Consider the following 25,095-nt stretch of genomic DNA (forward strand, 5'->3'; position numbering starts at 1 on the left):
CTGGGGAAACCTAGTTGCGCCGTGGCCGAAACAACTTCCCTTGGCAGTACATAGAGAGAATCGAGTTCTAGTAGCGCAGGCACTCCCAGCACTCTCAGCAACGGTTGTACCCTCGAGCCTGGCACTCGCGTCGAAAAAGACCCGTCGGCGTTTCAACGGCCATGACTTATCCACAGCGTCGATTTTCATCCACGGTATATATATATATTACGTCACTGAACGTTTTACATTCACTAATTTCACTGCAATTTCTTCCTTCTAACTTCTCGATTCAATAAACTATATCGGATACAAATGTAGATGATTCTCTTTAGTTCATATGATTTATGATATTTTTGGAATTTGATTTTGATTGAAATTATATTTTCATTATGCGATGAAAATAAATAAGACAATTGCAATGTATTTCTAACTTGATTCGATCGATTATACTATCAAGACCAGTCGGTAGTAAGTGTAATTTTGCATGGCACAAAGAAAAGAATTTTTAATACAAAAGCATGAAATTAAATTGACCTTCTATGAAGTGTTCCAATAAAAATCCATTCCTGTTCGGTCCAGTTCCTTTTCAATGATTAAAAAAAGAAATTATCATCGAGTTTGAACCCATACTATTGATTACTTTCTCTTATAAGAAACTTTATTAAAACACAAATTCTCTGTGTCTTTACATCAGTGTTTCTCAACCATTTTGGTCTAAACACTCACTCATTAGCTCCGATCCTAAATTCGTCCCCTTCAATATTCACATTATAATATTTCTGATTCGCCTCCAGAAATGTCCATCTCTCACCCCCTCCAAAAGCAGGTATACAACCTTCCACTTTAAGGAGTCAATCATCGGTGATCATTGACGGTGATGTTTATCACGAATGGGCAAGATCGGCCTCGTTGAGAATCAGTGCTTCACATAAACGAGACACGGCAAAAAGTGTTAAGTATGCCGTAATTTCCATCGCGAACTCCCGACCGTCACGCTCCGTGAGACTATCTCCCTCCCATAAATGTGCTTTTAATGCCTCTCGGGGTGGTGAGCTCGTAAAAAACCGAGGAGGCCCGTTTCGTTCTCTGAACGATTGATATTCCGCGGGGAGCTCGAGCCCTAAGAATATCATCCGTCCTGATTCAGCGTGGCGCAATAAATATACGTATGGGACGGCAATATCGGGCCGTGTTACGGACAGCCCTGGCCGCGCGGCCAATATCCGCGCGAGATGAAGCGACGCGGGTTCGAGAGCTCCGTAAACCGTTCGAGGGGCCGCCGTAAAGCTCGCGGAGAGCTTCGCTCCCATCCCAGTGTCTACATCGCAGCTGGATTTTAATGTATTCCGAGTGTGTTCCGGTCGCGTGGAGAGGTGCTCGCGATCTTAATTGAAAATTCTACCGGCGTCTGGCCCAGGCATGAATATGAAGCGACCGTGGACAAATCGAACGCGATCGCCGCGACGAGCGTTTCTTTCATCTTCTTGTCGTACCCCGGGGATCCATTAACCTCGGAATTGCCAATGTATCGCTTCTCTTGCGCGACTGGTCCTGGATCATTCATGAAGGAGTTCTAACCCCTTTCACTGTTCTCTGTTTGAATTCTATTCGTTTCCCTCTTTTAGAAATGAATTGTATTAAACCAGGATTGGTTTGGAGATCAAAGGGCCAGATAAGAAGGTATTTGCCGCAGCGCAAATGATGTTCATTTTAAATTCAGTCTAAATATATTCACTGGGTTAAAGTGAGTTTAAAAGAGGCAAACACAGAGTCGTAGATCAAACTTGAAGAATTCAAAGGTCAAAACTCGGCTTTGTATGAGCTTTCTTGTTAAATTCACCATCTCTAATATTTTATGAATATAGAATTGAGAAATTAACTGAAAGATGAGGAACATAGAAAGCGATGGATAGTACATTCGTGATTGAAAATAAATATATCACTAATTTCTTCGTCAGAACTAACAGATCTTACCAATCGCAACCAACATCGAGCGCCCAAAAAATGATACGCTGTGGACCAACGTTCCAGATACGAAGGTCGTAAGCTACCCTGGCATCCATTAATCGCTGACAGGAGGAAGTTGCGGAGCGGATGATCGATCGGCTGGCGGTATATTTAGGGTATCCTTGTTCACGTGGCGATGGGCTCGAAACGGTCACTATCAGCTGGTTAAAATTAGCCATCCCGAGGATAAGCAATCGACCATGGAAGACCGTGGACTCGCGGAGGCCAGGGTCGGTTTTGATTCAGCGGATAGCGAGGCGCGGAAGGGTTTGGAAGTTAGGGGTGTTCGATGCTCCTGTAGCGGCCCAGGCGACCTCCGTTGTCACACGCGATGAGCGTGAAGCATCGATCGATACCGTCCACGTCCCTCCACCTCTCAGGATGCGAGCTGTGCTCTAACGCGAGCTTTTTCAATGATCTCGTGCTGGGAAAATAACTAACCGACAGATAGTTCCCGTTCGTGTCGAGCATCGTTTGGTTCAGCTAGAAAAATTATCAAAATTGTCCGAGGGCAGGTGAAAAGAGTAGAAGATGCTTGATGATCAATATAATTAGTCGAAATTAAAAGGGAGAATGATTGATAATGGAAGTAGAGCATTTGAAGATTCAACGATTTTGATGCAAATTTTTATTTTTTAATTGTCTTTATTAGATAAGATAGAAAAAGAGTTTATTTGAGCTTTTCTATGTAGAATTGATTCCTCTTCAAGATTTATTTAAAATATTTTTTTTCAATTGGAACAAATAATGAATGCGTAATCAGTTCCTTATTGCAACAAAAAATATGTAACCCTCGCTACATTTTAAATGAAGCATTGATCAATTTTTCTAGTAACAAGTCAACTACTAATTTTCAAAAACACACCCCGCAATATTGCCTAGAATCTCTCAGTTGTCCCTGTTAAAAAATTCTCCAAGCCCAAATGGTTTGGACAGAAGGAAAGATTTAACGGCAGCAAAAAGTAATCCGTTCTTTGATCCGACCGCGAGTACGCAGATAAGTCTGTTTCTTATTTCAGCCTGGAGATTTTTCATTTAAGGGGATTAAGATTACATTCTTGGAGCTCGACGAGTTCAAGCTCGAGACGGACGAGAATAAACTTTATCAAAATAAATTCTCGTCAGTTCCGACCAGGAAGTTTCTTATTAGTTCTCCTTTGATCCAAAGTTTGAACTTCTGTGTTTCTCACCGCGGGGAAAGGGGGAACGGAGAGGATTGAAACGCGAGGATTTCAGTGACGCACTCAGAAATGCAAAATCGTCTGCAAGACGAATACGTCGCAATACTTTCTAAAACATTATTAGAGAAAGTTCTAATCTTTGGAATTTGTTTGGGATATTAAAGATAGTTTCGCAAATAAGGAATATTAATAAAAGTAAAAAGCTACAAAAAGTAACCGTTACTATCCATGCATCAATTTTGCTAAAAATTCAACCAGTTCTTGGGATGTGAATGTAAAACTTGATTATAAAATTCCATTGAAATTCATGGAGTCGCGCGTAGAGGTATATGTACAGTTTGTGCGCGAAAAGAATGCATTTAAAAGTGTCGCGTTGATTTAAGCAGTTTTTTGAAATTTGAGTTTAAAAGGTAGGTTTTATACAGTCTCAAACTACAGTTTCTGCAGAGTTAACGATATAAAACAGTCCTTCGATCCAGAATTTGTAAAAAATGGCACAAAGTGCAGACGTCGTCAGGTGCAAACTTTTCGCTCACGTACTGTACATACATACGTGTATCATGATTTTGGAGACCCTTGGCTTGGAACCATTCTCATCGAGGGACTCTTTTACATTTATTTCTGTCCTAAATTTTGATGGGATAATCAAATTTCAATAGATTGAAAATAAACTTCTGGGTTCGCCACAGTAGGGGTTGAATTGAAGTGACTCACATTCAAACATTTTCAAAGTTTTAAGCGTTCTCGCCAGCTCGTACCGCTCTCCTTTATTTTTTCCTCTCAATAACGTTACACCTTTGAAAAAAGAGGCTTACGTAGGTAGACATAAGTAGCGTTAAATCGTTAGTTCTTTTTTTTTTGTTTTTAAGTTAATTAATTAGATAATATGTACTGCACCTCGCGTACCATCGATACGCGACGAGTTTAGGCACTTTTGAACGCACGTACGCGATACTAAACACCGTACGTGCTTAGCCCGTGTACTTTGCACCATCGATAAGACTTATCATACGACATTCTTCGTTCCTATTACCGTGCACTATCGTTTCTTTTTTCTTTTCACGCTGCCTCAACTTTTCTGCCAAATACCCGTCTAGCGATCCGTAAACGCCTTCCGAAGTGGAAGCTCGTAGAAAGTTCCGATTGCAACCCTCTTCCGATAGACTCTGGACGTTTATCGTCTCGGTTGTTCCTTTCGTTGCTCGCGTAACACCGTTCCAACTCGCTCGACAAGAGTTTCTCGATGACTGTACAATACAACAACAAAACCGTATATAACTACGATAAACTTCTCATTTTATTTTAGCAACGTCCCGTGTAAACACATAATTCCGTGGATCGTAAGCATGGCGTTTATCACAGACATCAGCTGTAGCTTCTGGACGTTTATGGTTGCAAATTATAGGTTCGTAACCGGAAGTCTCTGAATTAGGATGACCCTCTTCCCGTTCATGACTTTCGAGACCAGTTCTAGGTTCCTTTTAAGGTGACCCTACCGAAGACGGAGTGAACAAGGTGTCGTGTACCTTCATTTTTCATAGTTAAGCGACCGCACACGCAACATCTATGGGTAAGGGATCGTAGGTATGACGTTGAATCGCGGGATGAAACGTATCGAGCCGACTATAATCTGTATTAACGACAATTACGCGTCGTATCGAGAGTGGATCTCGCTCGTTCGATAAAACGGAAACGATCGCTACGTCGGATAGTTATCGCTAAAGTCTACGATACAGACTTGGACGTGTCCGTTCCAGCTGGGTTTCACGTGACACCGTAACACGTTAATCACATTCAGAACTGTCTAAGCCGCTAACACCGATAAAACTATTCGTCAGCACGTGGAAGAATCTCGAGCGTCACCTTAAACGGGAACCTGGTTTGGAAGAAGCGTATGTAATGAAGTGTTCAAGTGCCACGAAAAATAAACGTAACTATTAACAGTGTACTCTAACGTTGCAGGGTTATGCCATCTTCGGGGCGAAATGTAAACGAAATTGTCACTTGTTCAATGGCAGCTTGGACCCTTAAAAGTAATATAAAAAGGAATTTGGAGTGAATGCAAGAGTAGACGTGGGCCAAACTTTTTCAAAATAATATCATTGATCCAGAGCCTTGCACAACTGATATATCGTCGAACTTATTTTAAAGAAACAGTCCCTTATTGAATGCTGTAATTTGTATAGTCTTTTGAATTGTAAATATTATCGTGCGATATAAATGTTCAGTATCGTATATCATTCGTTGAATGTCATTAAATCCTTCCGTACACGAGAATGTCCTTGTAATTAGTCTTCTATCTTCAAAAATTAAGAAAACGAGTATTTTTATTTTTGAACACTAGACTCAAGACCGATATCATTCTCCTCCCTCCACAAAAAATACTTTTAGTAAGCTCCTTCTCCGCTCCATACCCAAAAAATAAGATTCATTCCAATCGGATGCCTAGTATACTCACAAAAAATTCACGAAGATGACCTGTCTTTCTATATCCACTAATCTGGCATAACCCTTCAATTCTCTACGCGATATCTTGTCGTGGACGCTACCGTGTCCTCGAAAACGTTCTCGTACCAGACGAGAACCCTTGACGAGTTCTTTCATTGCAACAGGCCGTTCCTGTCGTAGCTGACGGACCTGAACGCGTCCTCCACCAGATCCGTCAGGCACCTGACCGCTTGCAGCAAGGCCGCGAGGAGAATGGACAGCGAGAGAGAGATCAGTTTGCTAGGCACGAGAGCATTCTCCGAGGAACTTTGACCTCTGCTTGATATCTTCTTCCTCTTCCTTTTGTCGAAAGCTTTACCACTGTCCTTCTCCTTCTCCTGAGACCTATCTCCAGCGATCGCGCCCCGTCTCGATCTGGCGGGCGATTTCTCTCGTGAACGGGTCACGTTCTCCGTCATGGCCTCCTTCGAAGCCTTGGTTCTCCTTTGGTCGTTCCCAGCCGACACGGTGAGGCGTCTGTGGGAGGCGATGGACTCGATCTTCCGTCGAAAGTCTTCCGTCTTCGCCTCCACGATGGTCCAGCGTTTATCATCTATCCCTCTTCGATTCAGTGCCTTGGAGAACCTCTCCCTAGGAGTCTGCAGTATCTCCTCTGATCTAGCCTTCACGGATAAGTCTAAAGAATTCCCGTTCCTAGGCTCGAAGAGCAAATTCTGCAGGGAGCTCTTCCCGGTCTCGTGCTTGTCCCCCGAGTCCAAGTTGGGGAACGCGGAGTTCTCGTCCAAGGAGTTCGTCCTACTGTGACACTTGTCGCGACAGAAGAGCTTCTTCTCGGCGCAGGTGGTGTTTAAGTTGTAGTCGACGATGGTCTGCTCTTCGGGACCAGATGAACACAGTCGGATGTTCTCCTTGGTTCCGTCGAGAAGGACTCTTCTAGGCAAGGTCTTGTTGAGACTGTTGGGGATGAAGTTCATAGCCTTCTCGGTGTAATTGGAATTAGCGTTCTCCTCGCGGAAGATCTTGGAGTGATCGTCCACCGATCCCGATTGGTTGCTCTCTTCCGCGTTGGCAGTGTCGGAAGACTCTTCGTTGGAAGCGTCGAAGGGCCCAGCGCCAGCGTCGCCGTCTTCGTCGTCGTTGTCTTTCACAGTTAGGTTGCGATATACGCAGACCTCTTCCTCTTCCTCTTCCTCCTCGTCGTCCTCGTCTTCGTTCTCTTCCTCGGACTCGAGGGACAGGGACTTCCGCTTCTTTATCGCTGGGACGATGCCATCGGCGTAGAGGAGGTCCTGCACCTCGAAGAGGCTCTTCTCGATGCTGGGACTCTTATACAAAAGGTTCCTCAGCTCAGGTATATCCAGGTCCTGCACGTGCAGCAGATTCTGCTCGATGTTCATGAGGCTCTCCTCGATCTGAACCAAGCACTGCTCTATATCGCAGCCTGGCTCGCTGCAAGGTTCGCTTTCAGACCTCTCTGGCCTGTTCCTCGAGGTGTTAACGTCTACGTTACTAGTGTTCGCTGACTTCTGTTTCTTATCCTCCGCCACGCAAGGATTGCGTTGCAGTTGCTCGTTCCAGGATTCAATTGGCCAGCCGGACGGCTGCGTCTGGCTATCGTAGTACACCCTGTAGTTGCTATGACTATTTGCTACCTCGTAGTTGATGTACTGTCTGTCCCAGTTCTGCTGGTCAGTCTCCGTGTTCTCTCTGATGCTTCTCTCCCTGTTCTCGGAGGAGACGCTGTGGTCGCCGTGGCTGTTCGCCACCGAGTAGTTCATCGCGTCGTCTCGATTCGCGTCCAAGTAGTTTCGGACAGCGAGTTCGGAATATAATTCACTGTACCTGCTGTGGCTGCTGGACTCTTGATAGGCGTTGCCATGGCTGTTGGCCATCGGGTAGGTGGTGTTGAAGTCGGCCTCTTCCATGGGTATTTCATAGATTGCTCGTCTGATTCTACCATTGATCGAAGACTCTTTTCCGTGACTGTCGGCGTCATCGTCGTCGTACTGGTCCGCTGGCCCTTCAGGAAAAGGGAGTTCTTGGCTCTCGTCAGGAGCTACTCCAGCTTCCATGCACGAGTCGTTCATGAGTATGTAGCCGTCCAGGACGTTCTCGTCGAGATCGATCCAGTTCCTCGCGCTATTCTCTCCCTGATTGGTCGCTGGGTCCTCCTGTTGGGTCGGTGGTCGTCGTCGTCGTTCGGGTATCGTTGGGTCCTGGGTGTGTACTTGCACCGGGCAGAGGACGTCGGTTCTCCTCTCGACGTCGCAGGTAGCCGGAGGCGTTGTCGCCACCAAGGGTGCCACTTCGTCCAGTAGAGCTTCTCGGGATTCACGGTACCTGTAGCCGGGACACGGCGTGTTCACCGGGGAGTGTGAGAGGAGGTTGACGTAACCACCGGCGCCTCTGCCAATGAGCGATCAGGTGATCGTCGGGGACTCGCGATCCTGGCCCATCGGGGAGTCCTGGCTCTCGTTCAATGCCTCGTTGTCCACTCTCGCGCGGTTGGGGTTGCAGACAACCTGGACAAATTGTTTTTAAGATTGATAATCTTTTTATTTTCGAACAGCCGAAATTCGTGTCACGTTATATGGTGAAAAATGATGTGTGGTGATGAAATGGGTGGGTAGTAACAGAATAAATATGTCCCGTTACACAACTGGAAAAGTGGAGGGGAAATGCGATGAAGGTAGAGAACCACAGCAAATAAAGAAGAAGACGTACAGTATGATATTTCAGCGATCTAGCGGGACAAAACTTATGTGGACCAATATTTCGGAAACTATTAGGTCGTCTACACGCGAATTGTACTGCCGATTAATTCAACTCGAAGGGTTTCAATAAGCAGGGGTAGTTTGTATTTTCATTGATTTTTAGTTAGAGACACTGAAACCGTGACACCATATTTGAACCAATGAAAAATATCGATTCAATGCTATTATAATAATAAATAAACAATAATAATAAGCAACATATTTTCTTTAAAATAAACTCTCCAATTCTCTGAATTTGGTTGGCAGTGAACGGGGTTAAGAAGTGACATGCTTCGTAACCAAGTGCTTCGATACATGTAATGACTTTGATGATTCAAGATGGAATTTCTCTAAAAGATAAAGTCTCCAGGACCAGAGAAATAAATTTACCCTCGGATGGCTAATCCTGATGTCCCTGAACTCGTCAGTGAACGTCAAAATGTAGACGCAGAATGCCGCCGCGCAGATCCATTCCGTTACTGTGCTGGCCACGTGCAATTCCCAGCCACCGTCTCCCTTGTACCACTTCCGGGGATTCGTTCCTAAACAGAGTAAGGTGGTTAATAGACGAAGACGAGAGGCTAAGATCGGACAGGGAAAGGCAACGAACCAACCCTTATAGGCCAAGCGCGACAGCACGCCCGTGATGAGGGTGACGAAGAAGCAAATGGTGCAGAAGATGGACAACGCTGTTCGAAGGTGAGCGAGTCTCAAGGAACACCCGAGTGGGTGCAAGTAGAATGAACACACGGCCTGCAAAAATATGTATAAACGTATTTGTTTCAGTAGATGAAGAAAGTAAATTGTTCACTAGTTTTCTTGATTGTTTCAAAGTGTTACATTATTTGGTACAATTTTTTAATTTATTCGCGATGAGAAATCATTTCGTAATTAAAAAATTGTTATAAATTATACTCTATTTTTCAAAATCTAGAATGATTGAAATTTCATGCATTACAGATTCACTTCGTCCTTATTGTGTATATGAATCTTCAGATTTTAAAATATTGACTAAGAATGATTATATAATACGAATGTGCAATGGAAGTATACTTCCACTATTGAATGCGAACGTTTCATGAATCCGAATATTCCAGTACACATGCACTGATTTAATCAGTGAAGGTGTGGATTTTCGAGTTATAGACTAAAAGAAAGACTCTGTATCTCGACAGACAGTGGTGAGTAAGCGAATCGTTCAGCTTTCCAGGAAGTTACGCAAGCCTGCGGGAACTAATCGTAATTAGTTTGTCATAATCTAGTTACGCGATGTTAGTGTTTCTTTCATGGCCTCTTCAACCTTCTGGTTTCCGTTTCTTTGTCAAGAACGATAGGAATTTCAATAACATCTTCGAGTTGAAAGCAAAATCTTGTAGTCGTAATCATTTTCTGTTTACATTCTTATCGAACGAAGTCCATTAAATTATTTCATTTTTATTGAATTACATTTCTATCGAATTATTATTACATTTCTATAGAATTATTATTACATTTCTATCGAATTAAATCGTGTTTAAAAATTCATTATTGATTCATTGTACTTCAATAATTTGTATCGTGACGTTCTTTTTTTTCTTCATTTACATACCTGCGTCCAGAAATATGCAGTGCCACCACCGAAACAAAGAAGCGCGCCGATGAAGTGCACGACGATGACAGAGGTCTCTTGAAAATTAGCGACAACGGATAGGCCAAAGGTCGACACGAGGCCAAAAATTAGTGCCCAACGATTCCACTTCGGTAGCGACGATTGCAAGCTGAAGGTACTCGAACATTCTTTCACCAGGGAGTACCTTATATACACCACGAACGACACTGAAATTGTGAAAACATTTTTAAAACGATGAAAAACATCGATACCATACTAACAATAAATATCACAAGTTCAAACAATTGTGAAAACCAAATTAAAATAAACATGGAAAGGTTATACTTCAGGTTTGTCCACAAAGAAATGCACATTTCTTCGGGTGTACATTAATATATGAAAGAGTTAAATAAATTTTTTTAAAGTGATAGAAGTCGTGCAAAAATGAATTCAACAAAGATAAAGAAATAAAAATGAGAATGTATCATCTTCCTAGCTGCACGAATAATTATTTCACGATTAACGTTCAAGGTTTAAATATGCATCAAATCACTAACGATTACAAGATTTCTCATACATAGATTCTAGTATTTTAATGTTCTTCCATCAGTCGAGAGGAATTTAGCTTCGACCAAGCACTTTTTCCAATATCCGCGTAAACGATTCCGTACGCGATTTTTTACTTCCACGAAAGCTATTTATACTTGGTCGAAGCTCTTGCTTACGCTCTGTAAAGCGGAATCGAGGTCGCTGCACCACGTGCAAACTGTCGATCGATTTTCCCGCCCAGGGAACATAGAAAATTCAAATGTATTCGTCGAGTTGGTGCACTCACTGAGCATCGCGATCATGTTGATAAACTGGGCGAAAATGCAGCTCTCCGGTGCATAGGTGGCCGCGTCCGATATGTAGGGAAACTCGGCCTCCACGTGGCCCAGCAGCACCGCTATTACGTAACTAGAAAATAGAAGTGGACATGTTTACGGTCCAATGAATTATTCAACGGTCAGTAAGAAATGTACGCTGTCTGCTTTGTGAAAGTTTGGCAAAAACGTGAGTTCCAACAGAGTGCAGAGTGCAGTTGCATTTTATCTGAGTTCGAGTGCACTAGTGCACGTGGTACAGTGTCAAATTATTACTTGTAAATTTCTCCAATAATAATAATAATTATAGCTTGAATTTCATACTTCGTATAAGCAAATTGTAGCCAAGTGTTATCAGAAACCAATTAAATATTTTATCTGCCTGCGCGATAACGTGTTTGCGAACGCTCAATTACTTCCTGAACTACTTGCGCGATTACTTTTCCCCCACCTGCCAGCTTCGATTATCACGTTACAAAAACATGTGCTGTAATAACTCTCGTTATTGTACGCTCACGGTAGAGCAGCTTTTAATAGACCGCGTAGTTTTGTCCACGGAATGTTTTCAACAATGGAGCCAGAGTGACACATTCATTTATGCAAGTTCGACGCACAATAAGCAAGCTAAATTTTCCGCGAAGAATAACTCATATTGAATGCGCGAATGAGAAAAGGTGGGGTAAGATAATTAGACGGCCGATCGGAATACAATGCTTCTTGACAGCAGTATTTAAATGAATTTAAAACAAACAGAGACGTAGATATCGCGAATCGGAACGTGGCAGGTAGAGAGCAGATTTTACGCATTTACGACGTATACAAATGTAATAATAGTAATAATGTATGCTAAACGTATGCATATAGAGTGAGTGCAAGTACTCAAAATTGATCACTAAACTTATTACATTATTCTAAAAAAATGTATTTTGCATACACTTTATATATCAGCATGCTCTTATCGCATATGTCGCATACGCATATTGGCACTTTTCTAAAAATATAGTTTTGTACGTCAACGTATGTCACGAATGCATAAAATCCGCCATCAAGCGATAAGTGATACCTCGACTCGAGGCTATCGAATTATCGCCCTTTAATTTCTCCATCGCAGATGGTATTGCACAACGTTTTTATCAGCTAACCGTATCTTTCCTCGATCGTTATACTCACGTGAGGAGAAAAACAGCGGGCAACGAGACGAACAGAACGATGGGCAGGTAATGGAGGTTGACCACAAAATCGTGCTTGTCCATGTTGTTGTCGGCGCTTGTTTCCGTTTGACCACGGTTTTCCCGCCGGAACCAATGACGTCAGAAGGCGACGTCCGCGGACGACGCCGCTATCGAGTTGACACACGCGTCGAAGCACGCGTCCACGAGCCACGACCACTCATGCTCGTCTGTTACACCAGCCACGGAAACCTCTGATTCAGCTTCCTCCTCCCGGGGAATCAGCCGCTGCGACGCCCAGACTCGCGACTGCACTGCGGTTCGACTGCCATCAAGTCCCTCTTCGAGACAGCTTTCATGAAAAAAAGGCAAAGACGAAGTGTCACGTGGGTAGGGTAACGTCTAAACGTGCCTACGCTATTTTTAACCGTGTCGTTCTATACCAGTCTCTCCGTCTGAGACTTGTTGAAAAGAGTGATTCAGCAATTATCGACGAAGTTACACCTCGAGGGCTTTGGAAGGACGAGCCTTTTGAGGGGGACCACTTGGTCCCTAATTTTGGGAAACGGAAATAATTATTTTGGAAGAGGTTCGTCATCTAGGCTAGTCATGATGAGGTGGGATAGGTTTGGGTAGGTTAGGTGGATAGAGACGTGGGTATGTTGATACTTTTGGGTGCAAGCTCATTGCAACTCAAGTTGCAAGCCCTCACGATTATATATTCTTTCTAAATGAATTTTGACGTTGATCACAAATTTTCTTATACAACTGTGTTTACGTTGATAGCATTCTAACAGAGACACAATTTTAAACAGACCTCTTACATAGATTCTCGGTTATCCACCCTTCGAAATGCATTTTTTTCTCGAGCATAGATTTTAATACAAAACTCTGACACAAATTTTGTGTGCTCCTACAATTTCATGTTCGTATATTCACGATGACAACGTTCTGAATCATACAGAACCCTGAGCATACCTTTTAAATAGCTAGGTTCCTGGTTTTTGATTCTTCACCTTTCGAAATAAATTTCTCTTCTTTTGGCACAGCGACTATTCACTACCTCCACTCACCGTCTTAACAAAGCTCCATCTTCGAGACCAACTTTGCATCATCTCCTTTCTACCTTCCTTCCCAGACCCAGCTTATCTCCCTCAAGGCACGTGTTCTACCATCCAGCCGTCAAAAATTACCCTCCATTTCCTCGTACATACTCCTAATCACGTGCAATTGAACCCACTTAGAAGCTCCGCTCTCCAAGACATCTAGAGCATCCGACAGTCACCACGGCTCGGTGGACGACTAACAAACACCGCGACGCGTGCAGAACACGCCGCGTGCGAACGTTCTCACGCGGGCGTTGGCAACGGAAATGAAGGAAACCCCTGCTGGGAATCCCCGAACACACAACCCAGTCTAGCAACTGGCACCCAGTACACCTGACTGTCAGCAATCGTAAGAATCCATCTACCTTTGTTGCACCTGCCTCGAGTCGCCAGGGATGTCCTCCGGTCAGCCTTCCTCGAAACTGGAGCCTCTCTACGAGGGGTTGCACACGGTTGAGGGTCTTCCAGGGGCCGTTGACAACTCCCTGGCGATCTGCGCGTTGTAGACGACGAGTTTCAGCGAACAACTCGCGATAATTAAAGAGCACGATTAGGTCCAGCGTTGGGAATTTACTTCGTTGGTATTTTAGAAGCTGATTTGTCAAGGGACAGGGTGGCGAGCCAACGGAATCGCAGAGGTTATGGCCGACGATGGGCGATCGATGAGAACGGCGCTCTCGGCATCTGCGCTAGAGACTGGCGCCGACGTCGCAGTAACAACTAACCGACGCGACGTTCACCGAGAAACGTTTAACCCGGTAATTCCCGCGAATTGCGTCTCGACGTGTGTGTACACGCTAAGTTTATCGACGTTGGCGCACCTTGAGCGGATAATCGCTGCTGTCTGGTCACAACAGATGCCAGCGGTCTTGCGACGAACTATGCGATCTTCTTCTTGATTTTTCTTTTGGAGTCTAGGCGCTGAGCGTCGGAATCGAATGCATCGAGGGCTTGCAAGTTCTTGAACACGTTTGTCGAACGTGACGCGGACAACAGGCTTCGTTTCTCGATGACGGACGCGAGGAAGAGTCTTTCTAGAACTCTTGAGTGGAATTATATAGGTGAATGATCGAGTTACTCCAGTTTGTAGGTCTGCGGATGTTTTTTAAAGGTTTCGAGTTGGTCCAGAGGCGATGCCGTGGTTTTATTTAAATAGGGTTTCTTTGGACTTTCTTTGTATCGTTAAGGAACACCCGGTGGATCGGTGGAGATAAGTCACGATCGGTTACAAGGCGTATTGCACGTGCACGAGACTGTGGATACGACTAGTTGTAAATCCAGTTCGGTTTGCCGTTAGGCGACGGTATTATCGTGACAGCGACTCTCGAGGCTGTTTCGCGCGTCGCTTTTTTGTGGAAACGCGCGAAAGACTCGATCCTGGCTAACCTGGTGTTATCAGCGACTGCGATTCCGCGGTGCGTTATCGACCGACGGAACAATGGAACGTCGGCATCTATCGGAGGTGTGAAGATAAATGAATTGTAATTAACCTTCTATTGCATCAATTGTATGTTATCTTTGGTAGGATTATTCAAAGGCATAAAGATTATGGATTTTATAGGTGTTTGAGAACGTTATATAATAACTATTGTTTAATAACGTGGAGAAGTATAATGATTAAGAATCGTTCCTTTTTCAACTGCAATTATCAATAAATGTAGAAATATTAAATTCTAGTCGTTTGGCCCCCTGCAGGAGTACGAGCTACTCTTTGAAAATATAATCCACAATCAAAATATTAATTTTTTTAGTGTATAGGTACAGATACAGGTAAGGAAGAATAGAAAAATATTAAAAAATGACAATCTAGGGAGTATACAGAAATATACAAAATTTTAGATAAAATATTTTTAATAAGACCTACAATATTTATGAGAGTTTGAGAACACATAGCAGTTAAGAAACTTAATCTAGTGGTTTTTAATTTAATCTGTAAGCAATGTGGTTTCATGGGCGATAGATCTACAGTTTCCAACCAAGCGGTTTTCTGGTAACTTTATCTCTTCCCTGAAACGTACCTCGCAACTAGATACTATTAATATGAATTTTAGGAAAGCATAAATAATAGAGCTACAAGGACGTTGAATGGAAAGGTGAACTGAACTAGACCGTCCACTTCGTTCGTTTCAATGATTTATAAACTAATATTTCCAAAGCAATACAAATTAGAATTCAATGTGTTCACAGATTTGAGAAGATTCATCATCCTGGAACCTGCGGGTTCAACCTGTGCGACGTTCCGATGTCTCGGTCCTAGTCCAAGTATATCAGCTGAAACAGATTATCGAAATGCTTATTAAGAATTTATTTGTTATCATTCTGACCTAAATTAATTGTTTGTTCGAGAGACTGTAATCGCTCTTATTGAAATATACACTGTTTATGTAACTAATCATATCTACATACACGTCAATGTTGGATTAACTTACTAGCATATTAATTACTCTTCATACAAAGTTTAATAACAGACTCGAGTCAAAATACGAACGTTAATTAGTATGTATGAGGATCGGATCACCATGTGTTTTCATCGTTGTCATGTCCAATCTGATGGTTGGATAGACTCTAGATATTATCTTATTATTTATTTCTGTTTTAAATTAATGGTAGAATTCTGTTTCTTTTTTCCAAGCTTTTATGGTATTCTTTCTTTTTACAGATAATCATATCATTACTCTCTCTACAATTATTATGAATTATTTCTGCATTTTATTATTGGAAATCCTTAGCAAAAAGAAATAATGCCACTCATTTTTTAAAGTTCACAAAATTCAGTTACGATAATTAGAACAGTGTGAGTTTTATTGACTCCGCCGCGAGTTTTCAAATGGGAGAAAAAAATCGTGTAAAACTAGAATTGGATGGTCATCGTGAATTTACGTAATTATTGTAAAAATAATGCGGCGTGAAGGGTTTACCATGACCACAGGATCCTCGAAATTGATTAGCCGAAATTCTGGAACGAATGTGAGAAGGAACACGCAGTAGACAATCGCTAGAACCCATTCGGAAATAGCGCTAGCAACGTGCCAACCCCAGCCACCGTCTGTTGGCAACCATTTCTTGTAATCGTCGCCTGTAGGGTGCGAAATCGATGTCGGTTTCAGACCTTCTCGCGCGAAAGTATATGCAAAAGTGTTACCTTGAAACTCCAGCATAGAAATGTAGCCGGCCACGATCGTGGCGACTGTTAAAATTATCGTCAACGCTGAAAGACCTGCGCGTAGGTAGACGACGATTCTACCGTTTACTGCTGGGACCATTTTGTGACTTAAATACGTCTGAAAAAATAGTCAGAGTGCACTGATATAGAGTGTTATATTAAATATTATTGATCGAACGTTCATTTTATGTGTGATACATGTCTAATACTTTTAGTCTGTAAGAGTAGATAGTTTCCTTTCGTGAAATTTCAGGAAAATTAATTGAATTTATCACAGGGATAATATATTCTGGTACCCATTTAGGTACTTGTTCAAGTATTTTCATTTACATTTTATTAGCTTCGTGTTTAGGTATCGATCTTAGTACGTATGTATTTATTTAGGCACTGGAATACCTAATTTTTCACTCATTCAGGTACTTACTTAAATATTTGAATTTATACCTTCCTATGCAGTTTTCTAGGTATTGATTCCAGTTTATAATTATGCGTATATTCATTTAGGTACTTGTTTGAGTACCATTTATGTACCCATTTGAATATTCATTTAGGTACTTGTTTGAGTACCATTTATGTACCCATTTGAATATTCATTTAGGTACTTGTTTGAGTACCATTTATGTACCCATTTGAATATTCATTTAGGTACCTATTTAAGTATCCATATCTATATCATTCTTGGTACTTCTTTTATCATTAATTGATGTATTCATTTAGATACTTATTTGAGTATCATATACATATGTACCTATTTTATTATTCATTTAGGAACTCACTTTTGGCCCAATTTATGTATTCATTCAGGTGCCTATTCAAATACTCATTCAAATATCTTTTATATGCCCATTTAGACTACGTATCGCAGTTCCTATTTATCTGTCCGTCACGCATGCATTCGCCGTTGTATTTCCACATTCACCTACTTCGATGGACGTCTAAGTACCCGTTTGTCTCACCTGAAGGCAAAAGTATACGGTCCCAGCCGTGAAACAGGTCATCGCCCCGATCATGTGAGCCGCGACGACGCGGGCTTCTTGAAAATTAGCCAGAATATCTAGACCGAAGCACGCCAGAGCGCCGCACCATGCCGTCACAACAACGATCCTTCGGCTAACCAGGTCGCTGCCCCTTTCGAATTGCCATTGGGACACTTGCCGATGTCTGATGTACACGCAACAGGCAACTGAAACGACCACACATAAACTGCATCATTCTTTGAGGTTCCCATGTGGACTCTAGCCGTAATATTCTTGACGAAAAACTTATCGAAATTTACGGAGCAGCGCGGCTATATTAAGGAACTGGGCAAATATACACGACTCCGGCGACAGGGTGCCCGTTTCCGATATGTAAGGGAATCCTGGCACCACGTGCTCCCACTGGACGGAAATAGTATATCTGAAATACGATAAATGAGTAAACTGAGGAGCGTAGAGCGTCGTTCCAGAAGGTTCGTCGTATTAAATAGCTTTGGCCGGTTATTCTTTGTTTAAAGTATCGGTTAGAATTTTTATATGAATATACACACCCCCTGTTCGTGAATATGTAGACACTGGACACTTGATGAATCATTCATATACAACGTCAAGTGTTATTATACAGGGTGTCCCAGCCTTAGTGATACAGCGGTGTAAGTCCAAAACTATCGGCTGAATGCAAAATTTCAAATATCGAAATTGCATGGTAAAGTGGGGCTCATGTTTCAGCGAGAAGAAATTTTTGTTAACTTTGTTATTCAACGAGATATGATGGTTAAGTATCGTTTTTCAAATGGAACTATATATATTTTTTTTTACACCATGCGATAGTACTTTTCAAAACGAATTCACTAAGGTTGGGACACCCTGTATAATTTTTTGTTACTTTATCAAATCTCATAGAGAAACTGTAGTAATAAGTGTCTTAACATCTGATAAGTATTTATAGCGAGGTATTACAAAATCAATAACAAAAAAAACTTGTATTAAATTTCCTTAAAAAAAGATGCACCAACACATGACTGTTGCATTTATTATTTCAAAACGTGGTTAGCATTAACCCAAATTTCGTTTCATATTATTTTTCTCATCGATTCTCTACTCGCAAAACACCCGCTTTGAATAAATGACCATTTAAATCGCGAGCCACGCAATCGCGTTTTTACATTGAAACTGACGTTATCTACAGAATAACCAACGTCCCCAACGGTGGCGCAAACGAGTCGGATTAATCATGATTTACATCATGGTATCGGAAACAACGACAGCCCCGCCGTTGTCGACCTTGATCGATCCGCGAATCGATCGATGGCCATCGATTCTTGATGCTCCGATTACGGTTCCATTTACATCGCGAATCAGTCGCCATCGAAGGATCCATTAACGTCGCTCGGTTCGTTTAAACCTTGACGGACGTATGTCGCCTCATACCTGACATTGCCATTCTTTTTACCAAAGAAAATAGTTTCAGTAGTTTTTGAATAGCAAACAAAAATACGAAAACGTATTTTTAGTACAAAGAACGTTAATTCCATTTCATAAAGAAAGTCTTTTTTTTTGTGTCAAGTAGCGCCAATGCAACATTTCTGTAAAGTCTGAAGTTTCGACATTCATCAAGGGTTAAAATCTCAAAACGATTTCGACGTGTCCGACGTGTCTCGAAACGAAGTAGAAAGGTTCGTCAGGTCCACCTCGTCGGACTTACGTAATCAGAAACGTCACTGGGATCAGGATGAACAGACTCAGCGGGATAACGTGCAGCTTTCCGTAAGGCATCCTCGACTGGTTGATCCTCGAGTGCTGAAAGCAACGTTTCTCTTATTCAGAGACACTGTCATGTTTTGGGATAAGCCCTGGTGTTGTCTTAAGCCTCGTTAGCAAGAGAAAACCCAAGAAACCTTGCAACTCAAGAGACTGCAGTAACGAGATAAGAGACTTGGGTACTCGACCTTGATGATTCGAATAATGAGGAAGAGTCATTATTAAAGAAGATCCTCTTCATTCTTTTACCAGTAGAATTCTCTATATTTAACTGTGTATGGTCCAATAGATACTCGCAATAGAGAATAAAAGTAAATTAATTAAAGAATGAATCCTCAAATCATATCTAAGTTGTTTTCTATAATCGACATGACCAATTGTACCAACATTTTTTTAAAGTTTAGCGATAGTTGCGGACAATGTTGTTTTCCCATGATCAACATGACCAATTGTGAAATCATATCTAAGTGTTCCCTGTAATAATCCAAAGGATTTGATCATTCATCATCGTCTCACCGAATACTACTTGGATCTATCGATGGAAAGAGTCTACCAGGATCAAACTAGGATAAACGTCTGATTCAGCAAAGCAGCTATAAAAGATGGACGAGTGATGAATCCGACAGTGCAACTCTAGAAGTAACATGAATATAAAGATACAACTTTCCTAGCGAGAAAGCGTTGATAAAAATTCCTAAGCCCTCTTTTTCTAAGAACGTCTCAAGATCTGTGGCTTCGTTCGAAATCCACCAGTGGAACAGTGCAAGTGTAATCGCAAGCGTAATCGCAAAAGTAAGGCTACCCTCGCGAGAAAACGTAAACAAAAGGGCTTAAACGACTTCGACGAATCCTGCTTGTGCGAATATTAATCGGCCGTGTTATGGCTGCGAGTTTATCGTCCGACTTCGCTCGAAATCAAACGCTAATGTAACGGTCATCGTCGACTGATTGATTGCTTCTGGTGAAACACGCGTTCAAGGTACGAAGACCGTTCGGAGAAGCAGTGAAAGGTCGTATTCGCCTGTTGTCCCGCGGATATGAGCCGCGGTCGCTTTTAGCCTTTTCAAAGAAGTCTGACACCTTACCTCGAGGATTCGATCGGGTCGCTGGTATCGGTTTTTGCGAAACAAGGTGTCTGGGGCTACGCCAGGGGGGCACTTCGTCATGGGGCGCTTTGAGGCAACTGTCCGTCAGCGCTGCTAACATGCCTTTTGCTCTACGTAACCTGCCAATCGCTGATTAACGCGCTCGATTGCGTTCCACCGCAATTAACGCACCGCGTGATTCCGTTCTGGCCGCGGTTCGTTCCGTTTGGACGTTTCTAACGATAGAAGAGGACTCTTTCGATGCCCTGGCGTGCCTTGGACTGATCCTTCGCCTCGAGATCGCGAGGTTGACATTGAGGTGTCGCGACCTTCCAGGTATAGCTTGACCACGGTAAGCGTTTCGAGTTTTGATGGAATTTTTAAGGGGCTGTACCCCTGAGTCCATTGCGAATAAGGTGAACCTTGGTCATTCTTTTTGTCATGCCTCTGTGGATTTTTGTGTTTTTTAAAGGGAGAATTTAAGAATCATAGATGATTTCATTTTATATTCGTTCATAACAGAGAAACTGTAACATTTTATAACAAAAAACCTATGGCAAAGATTAGATTATTTTATCGAGGACATCTATGCAAAAGTGCAATTCAGTTACTATTTTTGGAAACATCCTGTTTTTCATTAAAATTTTCAGGAAATCAAACCGAATACAGCATGCATACTCTTCCTAAACGCTAAATTATTTCAAAAACTTATAAAAAGACATCTATAGACTTTTCCAGATAGATTGGAATAATTCTTCAGCGTCGAAGAGGTAAGAGTTAAACCTCAAGTTTACTGTAAACTGCAATGTTTAATATAGAAAATATTTTAACAGAATTCACATGTTAATTATGGGAGTATTGGTCGACGAGCTTCGCGTGGGTGTAATGGTCGAATCGTGACTAAGTCGAATTAGAATTTATCGATAAAGTGTTGCTAGTGTACAGCTGGTCGCGTTCGATTATTCTCGCATTCCAGCGGCCGTAATAAACGTTCGACTGCTGGCTAACAAGAGTTCGTAATTAAAATTGCATTATGGGTATAACGCGCATTGATAACGTAAGGTTATATTCGGATACGTTGCCTCGTAAATTAAATCAATTTATTTCAATGAACCTTGTGCTATTGTAATTACGTAAAAAATATTTTTTGAAATACATTTTTATTTTTTCACATTGTTCTTGAATATATCATGGATGTTCATGGTGATTAAAATTGAGGATTCTATTTTATAATTACATATAAAATTTATTTTCAATTGTGAAATTATTTTATACAGTCATATCGATAGAAGAAATTTTAATAAATTTAATAAATTTAATAAATTATTTCAATGAATTTAAATAATTGAATGTTCATACCTGATAATTCGTAGCTAGACGTTGCTATTTTTCCACTTGTTTCCTAGTTCATAATGTTATTAGCCAATTACGTCTAGCAATAAGTAATTGACAGGAAGTTTGCCTGGAATACTTACGAATAATGGCTCTGGAAAGTCGTAAACCGAAATTAACGCTACATTAAAATAGCTCCTGGTAAAAGTGGGCTGTCGGCGATGTCTCAGCTCCATCGGAGCAATTGCCAGGGAATGTACAGGCACAAAGTAGGTTAACGAAGAAAAACATAATTGGGTTTCAGGAATTTCATACGCATACACGCGTTTAATTGATCTGGTAAATTAGTTGTTTCTCTAACTCACGAGAATTGAATTAAATTCATCAATGATATTTAACATTTTTATGTTGATTTATCCATCAATTTCTTAAGTTGAAAATAACACGCAAAGAGGGGAAGGTAGAAGGAAGAACTTGGTAAAATCACAATTTTGTATTAACAACGTTACAGTATTACAATATAGGCAGTTTGTTCGGTGTTGCTCGACTTGCTGTATTTCGCGGAATAAACGGTAATTCGTAAATTATTGTTCCTTGTACACACATTCGTTTACACGGTCGACTAGTTGTCTCGCGTTATCGTCTCGATAGCGACGATACGACGAACGCAACTGAAAATGTTGCTCGTTTAACATCCTGCGAACACGGGGCACCTTTAATTAAAAATATTTCGCGACTGGATCGTTCGATGAAAATATCTTCAACATCATCTTTGTTACCACCACTCTTCGTATTCAATATTTTCCAAAATATCATCTCGGTGCGAAAGAATAAAATTATTTTCGCGCTAACTCAACCGCAAGAAATTGCAATCTCTTTTTACTTTAATACTAATTCCTTCTTTTAGAAATTTATTTTAGAATCGAATTTAGTTGGAAATTCATCGCGCTCGACTAATCCGGAGCTCCTTAATCGATAATAATCTAGATTGCATTACCACACGCATGGATACACGTTTGTCATCACGTATAGAAGCGAGTGTCTATGTACATGACATGCGTATGTAATTTCTAATATAAATAGTTTGTTAAATAAATAGTTATCGTTATCTCTGGGCTCTTGTACCGTTCGCGGCTCGCTCGTTCCCCGAAGAGGAACGTTTGCTCGTCGAAAAGCTCTCAAAACGTCTCGAACGACGGTACAAAGATAAATTCTTGTCTTCTGGCTATATATTTGCATCGTTATACTATACCACTTATCGCTGCGTACGAGCTCCGATTGGACTAGTTTCAATACCTTTAGCTAGCTTCGCCTACGTGTAAGCATCGACCTTTAGTTCAACCGATTTCTCCTCGATGGACACTCCAGGTCACGGTTTCTAGTTTTATACATCGACAGGAATTAAACGATCACCATTCGCCACTCTAATTTATTCCAGTGAATCTCCAGAATTCAATTACAAATTACAAGGCTCATTAAAAATTGCTTTTCAATTTTTAACTGCTGGTCTCGAGTAGAGATTTGCATGTTTCAGTGTTGGCAAGGATATCGATGTAGATGATTGTGTTAAAAATTAGGTTTTCGGTTCAGTGGATTTCACTTCTTTTATTATCTTATTTCTTTGATTGGTATTCGTTCCTCCTTCGACTTCTAATCAATAAACCTCCTAGCTATTGCTGATATTGCAGATCGTGACATTTTTATTTAATTTTTGAATATATTTATCAGCGTAATTATCCCGAAAAAATTTGTGAAATGAACTTAGAACAGTGGCTTTTTCTTGCGGATGAATCTGAAGAATTGTAAACCTCTGGATTTGATCTCTATAAAAATACGGAGTTTCTAGGTTTTCGTGGGAATAGGTGATCGTTTAACTTGTGCATCTACGCGTGGCAGTGAACTGACACGAAGCGTAAACAAATACGCCGACGGCGAGTCGAGGTTACTCCCCTGTGGACGGAACGTTTCCGTGGTTCCTCTCGTCGAAAGTCGACGTTATTGTCCTTAATTGCACCGCGAATTAAGCGACCCCTACTGGAATCTCGCGCTCCTATCGAGCGCCGAACGCTGTACAGATTAGCGTGCCATTGTTCGCCAACTATCGCTATTACGACTTCTAACGGTACCTTAAATCAAAAAAGGAACAACCAAGACGAATTCTCGAAGGCAGTGCAATGATAAGAAAAATCAGTTCCTCGTTATTCCCAAAACACAAGTGGCACTGTTAGTACGAGTCTTTAATTTATACTGTATTAATAATTGCACAATAATATCCTTTATTTTTGTACTATTGCGATCGACTGTTTCGAAAATCAATTCGTTGGCTATGAATTTAAATTAGGTTGTACTTGGGGGTCGTTAAACCTCGCCCTTTCACCCTGCTCGATACAGTTCTTGTATTTACATTTTGTTTCTGGAGAACAAGGTTAATAAAAAAGTGAATTCGTGGTTCTTTACGGAGTACTGGGTTGTACCATAATTATTTGCTATTTTTTTTTTTTTAATCAAATGAAGGGATAAAATTTTTAAATGAATTTGAGTGTCACATATCGTTGTAAAAGTTTACAGGTTAAGCTATTCATTCACTATTGGCTGGAAATCGTATGTGGATCAAAGAATCAAGCGAGGCAATCGAAGGCACATGTGCCAACGATCGCCAAGGTTCGGAGCACATGTGCCTCCGCTTTGTAATCAATATGTTATTCGATTACACTTAGAAAACAACGAATATTTATGGTACAGCACAATGTAGTTATCGATCCATACATTGACTATTTTCCTCGAGTGTCGTTAGATCTTGTGGATTCGTTATTCAATCTCGATCGTGTTACGCGCTGGCTTCGTCGATCACTGTGATCACCCTATTACTAGGAGCAACATTTGCCGCGTGCCATTTCGGTTTGGAATTGGCTTCCTCGATCGTCGGTTGAACTCCCACTGCTCGTTCGAAATTCGTTCGACTACCTTTCGATCGCGCCAGGGACCATCTGCGACCTCGACGATCGGTGATGATCGGCATCTCGGCGATCAGATTATTCTCGAACTCCGAGAGCATCAGATAGTTCTCGACCTTGTTGCACGAGGTTATGCAATCGCCTATGTAATCGAGATCCTCGAGCATGTTGTCCGGGAGATCCATGTCGGCGATCCCCTCCTCGGAGATGCAGGTCAGTTCAGGTTTCTCAGGGGCGATCGCGTCGATCATCTCACCTAAGATGAGATTTAATCATTATGATCCTTTACTGAATTAGTTTGATTCTGGTTGCAACATCAAGATTGATGCTTTTGAATTTTTAAATAGAAAGAAGTAAAAGGGGATTGTAAGAAAGAGAGGGTTGGTAACGAATACACGAAGATGAAGAAGGTTAGAGATTGTATAGAGAATATCTGTGAATATTTTGTGTCAAATTAGGTCACCTTTGAGGTTAATTTAAAATATCAAGTTGGGCAAAAAGTTCGTTTGGATTTCAACGGACAAACAAACAGTGATTTTTCTCAGACAACAAAATATATTTTCTCTATAAATTGTAATGTAATTGTATCGTAATGTAAATTCATGATTCTGCGTTTGTAAAGGTCCTCCTCAAGTTAGAAACTCTCGTAACTGGAGAGAAAAATCCATTACCACAAATCGAACCAAGTTTTTGGCCAACGAAACACTTCTAAAAATTATTTCAAGG

The 25,095-nt window shown here is 41.5% G+C and overlaps 4 protein-coding genes across 10 annotated transcripts in view; all 4 read right to left on the minus strand.

The window, feature by feature from the left end:
* Positions 1-5,770: 5,770 nt before the first annotated feature.
* Positions 5,771-7,705, minus strand: LOC128885014 (uncharacterized). The gene has a single exon (XM_054138752.1). The coding sequence runs from the start codon at positions 7,703-7,705 to the stop codon at positions 5,771-5,773; it is 1,935 nt and encodes a 644-aa protein (XP_053994727.1).
* A 293-nt stretch (positions 7,706-7,998) lies between these two features.
* On the minus strand, positions 7,999-13,724 carry LOC128874393 (DNA damage-regulated autophagy modulator protein 1-like). Of its 4 annotated transcripts, none has more exons than XM_054119155.1 (7): positions 13,463-13,724; positions 11,993-12,343; positions 10,795-10,916; positions 9,960-10,186; positions 8,986-9,124; positions 8,762-8,913; positions 7,999-8,140 (listed from the first exon to the last, which is right to left on the minus strand). In XM_054119155.1, the coding sequence occupies exons 2-7, from the start codon at positions 12,073-12,075 to the stop codon at positions 8,039-8,041; spliced, it is 825 nt and encodes a 274-aa protein (XP_053975130.1). In that variant the 5' UTR covers positions 12,076-12,343; positions 13,463-13,724; the 3' UTR covers positions 7,999-8,038. The 4 variants fall into 4 exon arrangements, with proteins under 4 accessions (XP_053975130.1, XP_053975158.1, XP_053975148.1 ...); XM_054119183.1 differs by having other exon boundaries at positions 8,982-9,124; XM_054119173.1 differs by lacking the exon at positions 13,463-13,724 and adding an exon at positions 13,065-13,422.
* A 1,489-nt stretch (positions 13,725-15,213) lies between these two features.
* Positions 15,214-20,392, minus strand: LOC128874382 (DNA damage-regulated autophagy modulator protein 1-like). 2 transcript variants are annotated; one of them, XM_054119143.1, is made up of 7 exons: positions 20,084-20,392; positions 18,943-19,037; positions 17,576-17,658; positions 17,217-17,443; positions 16,240-16,378; positions 16,016-16,173; positions 15,214-15,368 (listed from the first exon to the last, which is right to left on the minus strand). In XM_054119143.1, exons 1-7 carry the CDS (start codon positions 20,162-20,164, stop codon positions 15,351-15,353), a joined length of 801 nt encoding a protein of 266 aa, XP_053975118.1. In that variant the 5' UTR covers positions 20,165-20,392; the 3' UTR covers positions 15,214-15,350. The 2 variants fall into 2 exon arrangements, with proteins under 2 accessions (XP_053975118.1, XP_053975108.1); XM_054119133.1 differs by having other exon boundaries at positions 17,537-17,658; positions 20,084-20,389.
* A 1,497-nt stretch (positions 20,393-21,889) lies between these two features.
* LOC128876183 (monocarboxylate transporter 2-like) overlaps positions 21,890-25,095 on the minus strand; it is a 35,817-nt gene continuing 32,611 nt past the window's right edge. For all 3 annotated transcript variants that reach the window (XM_054122347.1, XM_054122329.1, XM_054122338.1), the window contains one exon: positions 21,890-24,625. In XM_054122347.1, coding sequence (XP_053978322.1) covers positions 24,243-24,625 — 383 coding nt within the window. In that variant the 3' untranslated portion in view covers positions 21,890-24,242. The remainder of the gene's footprint in view (positions 24,626-25,095) is intronic.

The sequence above is a fragment of the Hylaeus volcanicus genome, chromosome 1 (assembly GCF_026283585.1).
Source record: "Hylaeus volcanicus isolate JK05 chromosome 1, UHH_iyHylVolc1.0_haploid, whole genome shotgun sequence".
NCBI classification, from domain to species: domain Eukaryota; kingdom Metazoa; phylum Arthropoda; class Insecta; order Hymenoptera; family Colletidae; genus Hylaeus; species Hylaeus volcanicus.

Coding starts and splice junctions, on each gene's coding strand:
- LOC128885014 (XM_054138752.1), bottom strand. CDS start 7,705: ATGAACGACTCGTGCATGGAAGCTGGAGTAGCTCCTGACGAGAGCCAA.
- LOC128874393 (XM_054119155.1), bottom strand. CDS start 12,075: ATGGACAAGCACGATTTTGTGGTCAACCTCCATTACCTGCCCATCGTT. Junction 10,187..10,794: donor CAACATGATCGCGATGCTCA/GTGAGTGCACCA, acceptor TCACAATTTCAG/TGTCGTTCGTGGTGTATATA. Junction 8,141..8,761: donor TCAGGATTAGCCATCCGAGG/GTAAATTTATTT, acceptor CAATTTGTCCAG/GTTGTCTGCAACCCCAACCG.
- LOC128874382 (XM_054119133.1), bottom strand. CDS start 20,164: ATGACGAAGTGCCCCCCTGGCGTAGCCCCAGACACCTTGTTTCGCAAA. Junction 17,444..17,536: donor TAATATAGCCGCGCTGCTCC/GTAAATTTCGAT, acceptor TGGTCGTTTCAG/TTGCCTGTTGCGTGTACATC. Junction 16,174..16,239: donor TTCTATGCTGGAGTTTCAAG/GTAACACTTTTG, acceptor CGCACCCTACAG/GCGACGATTACAAGAAATGG.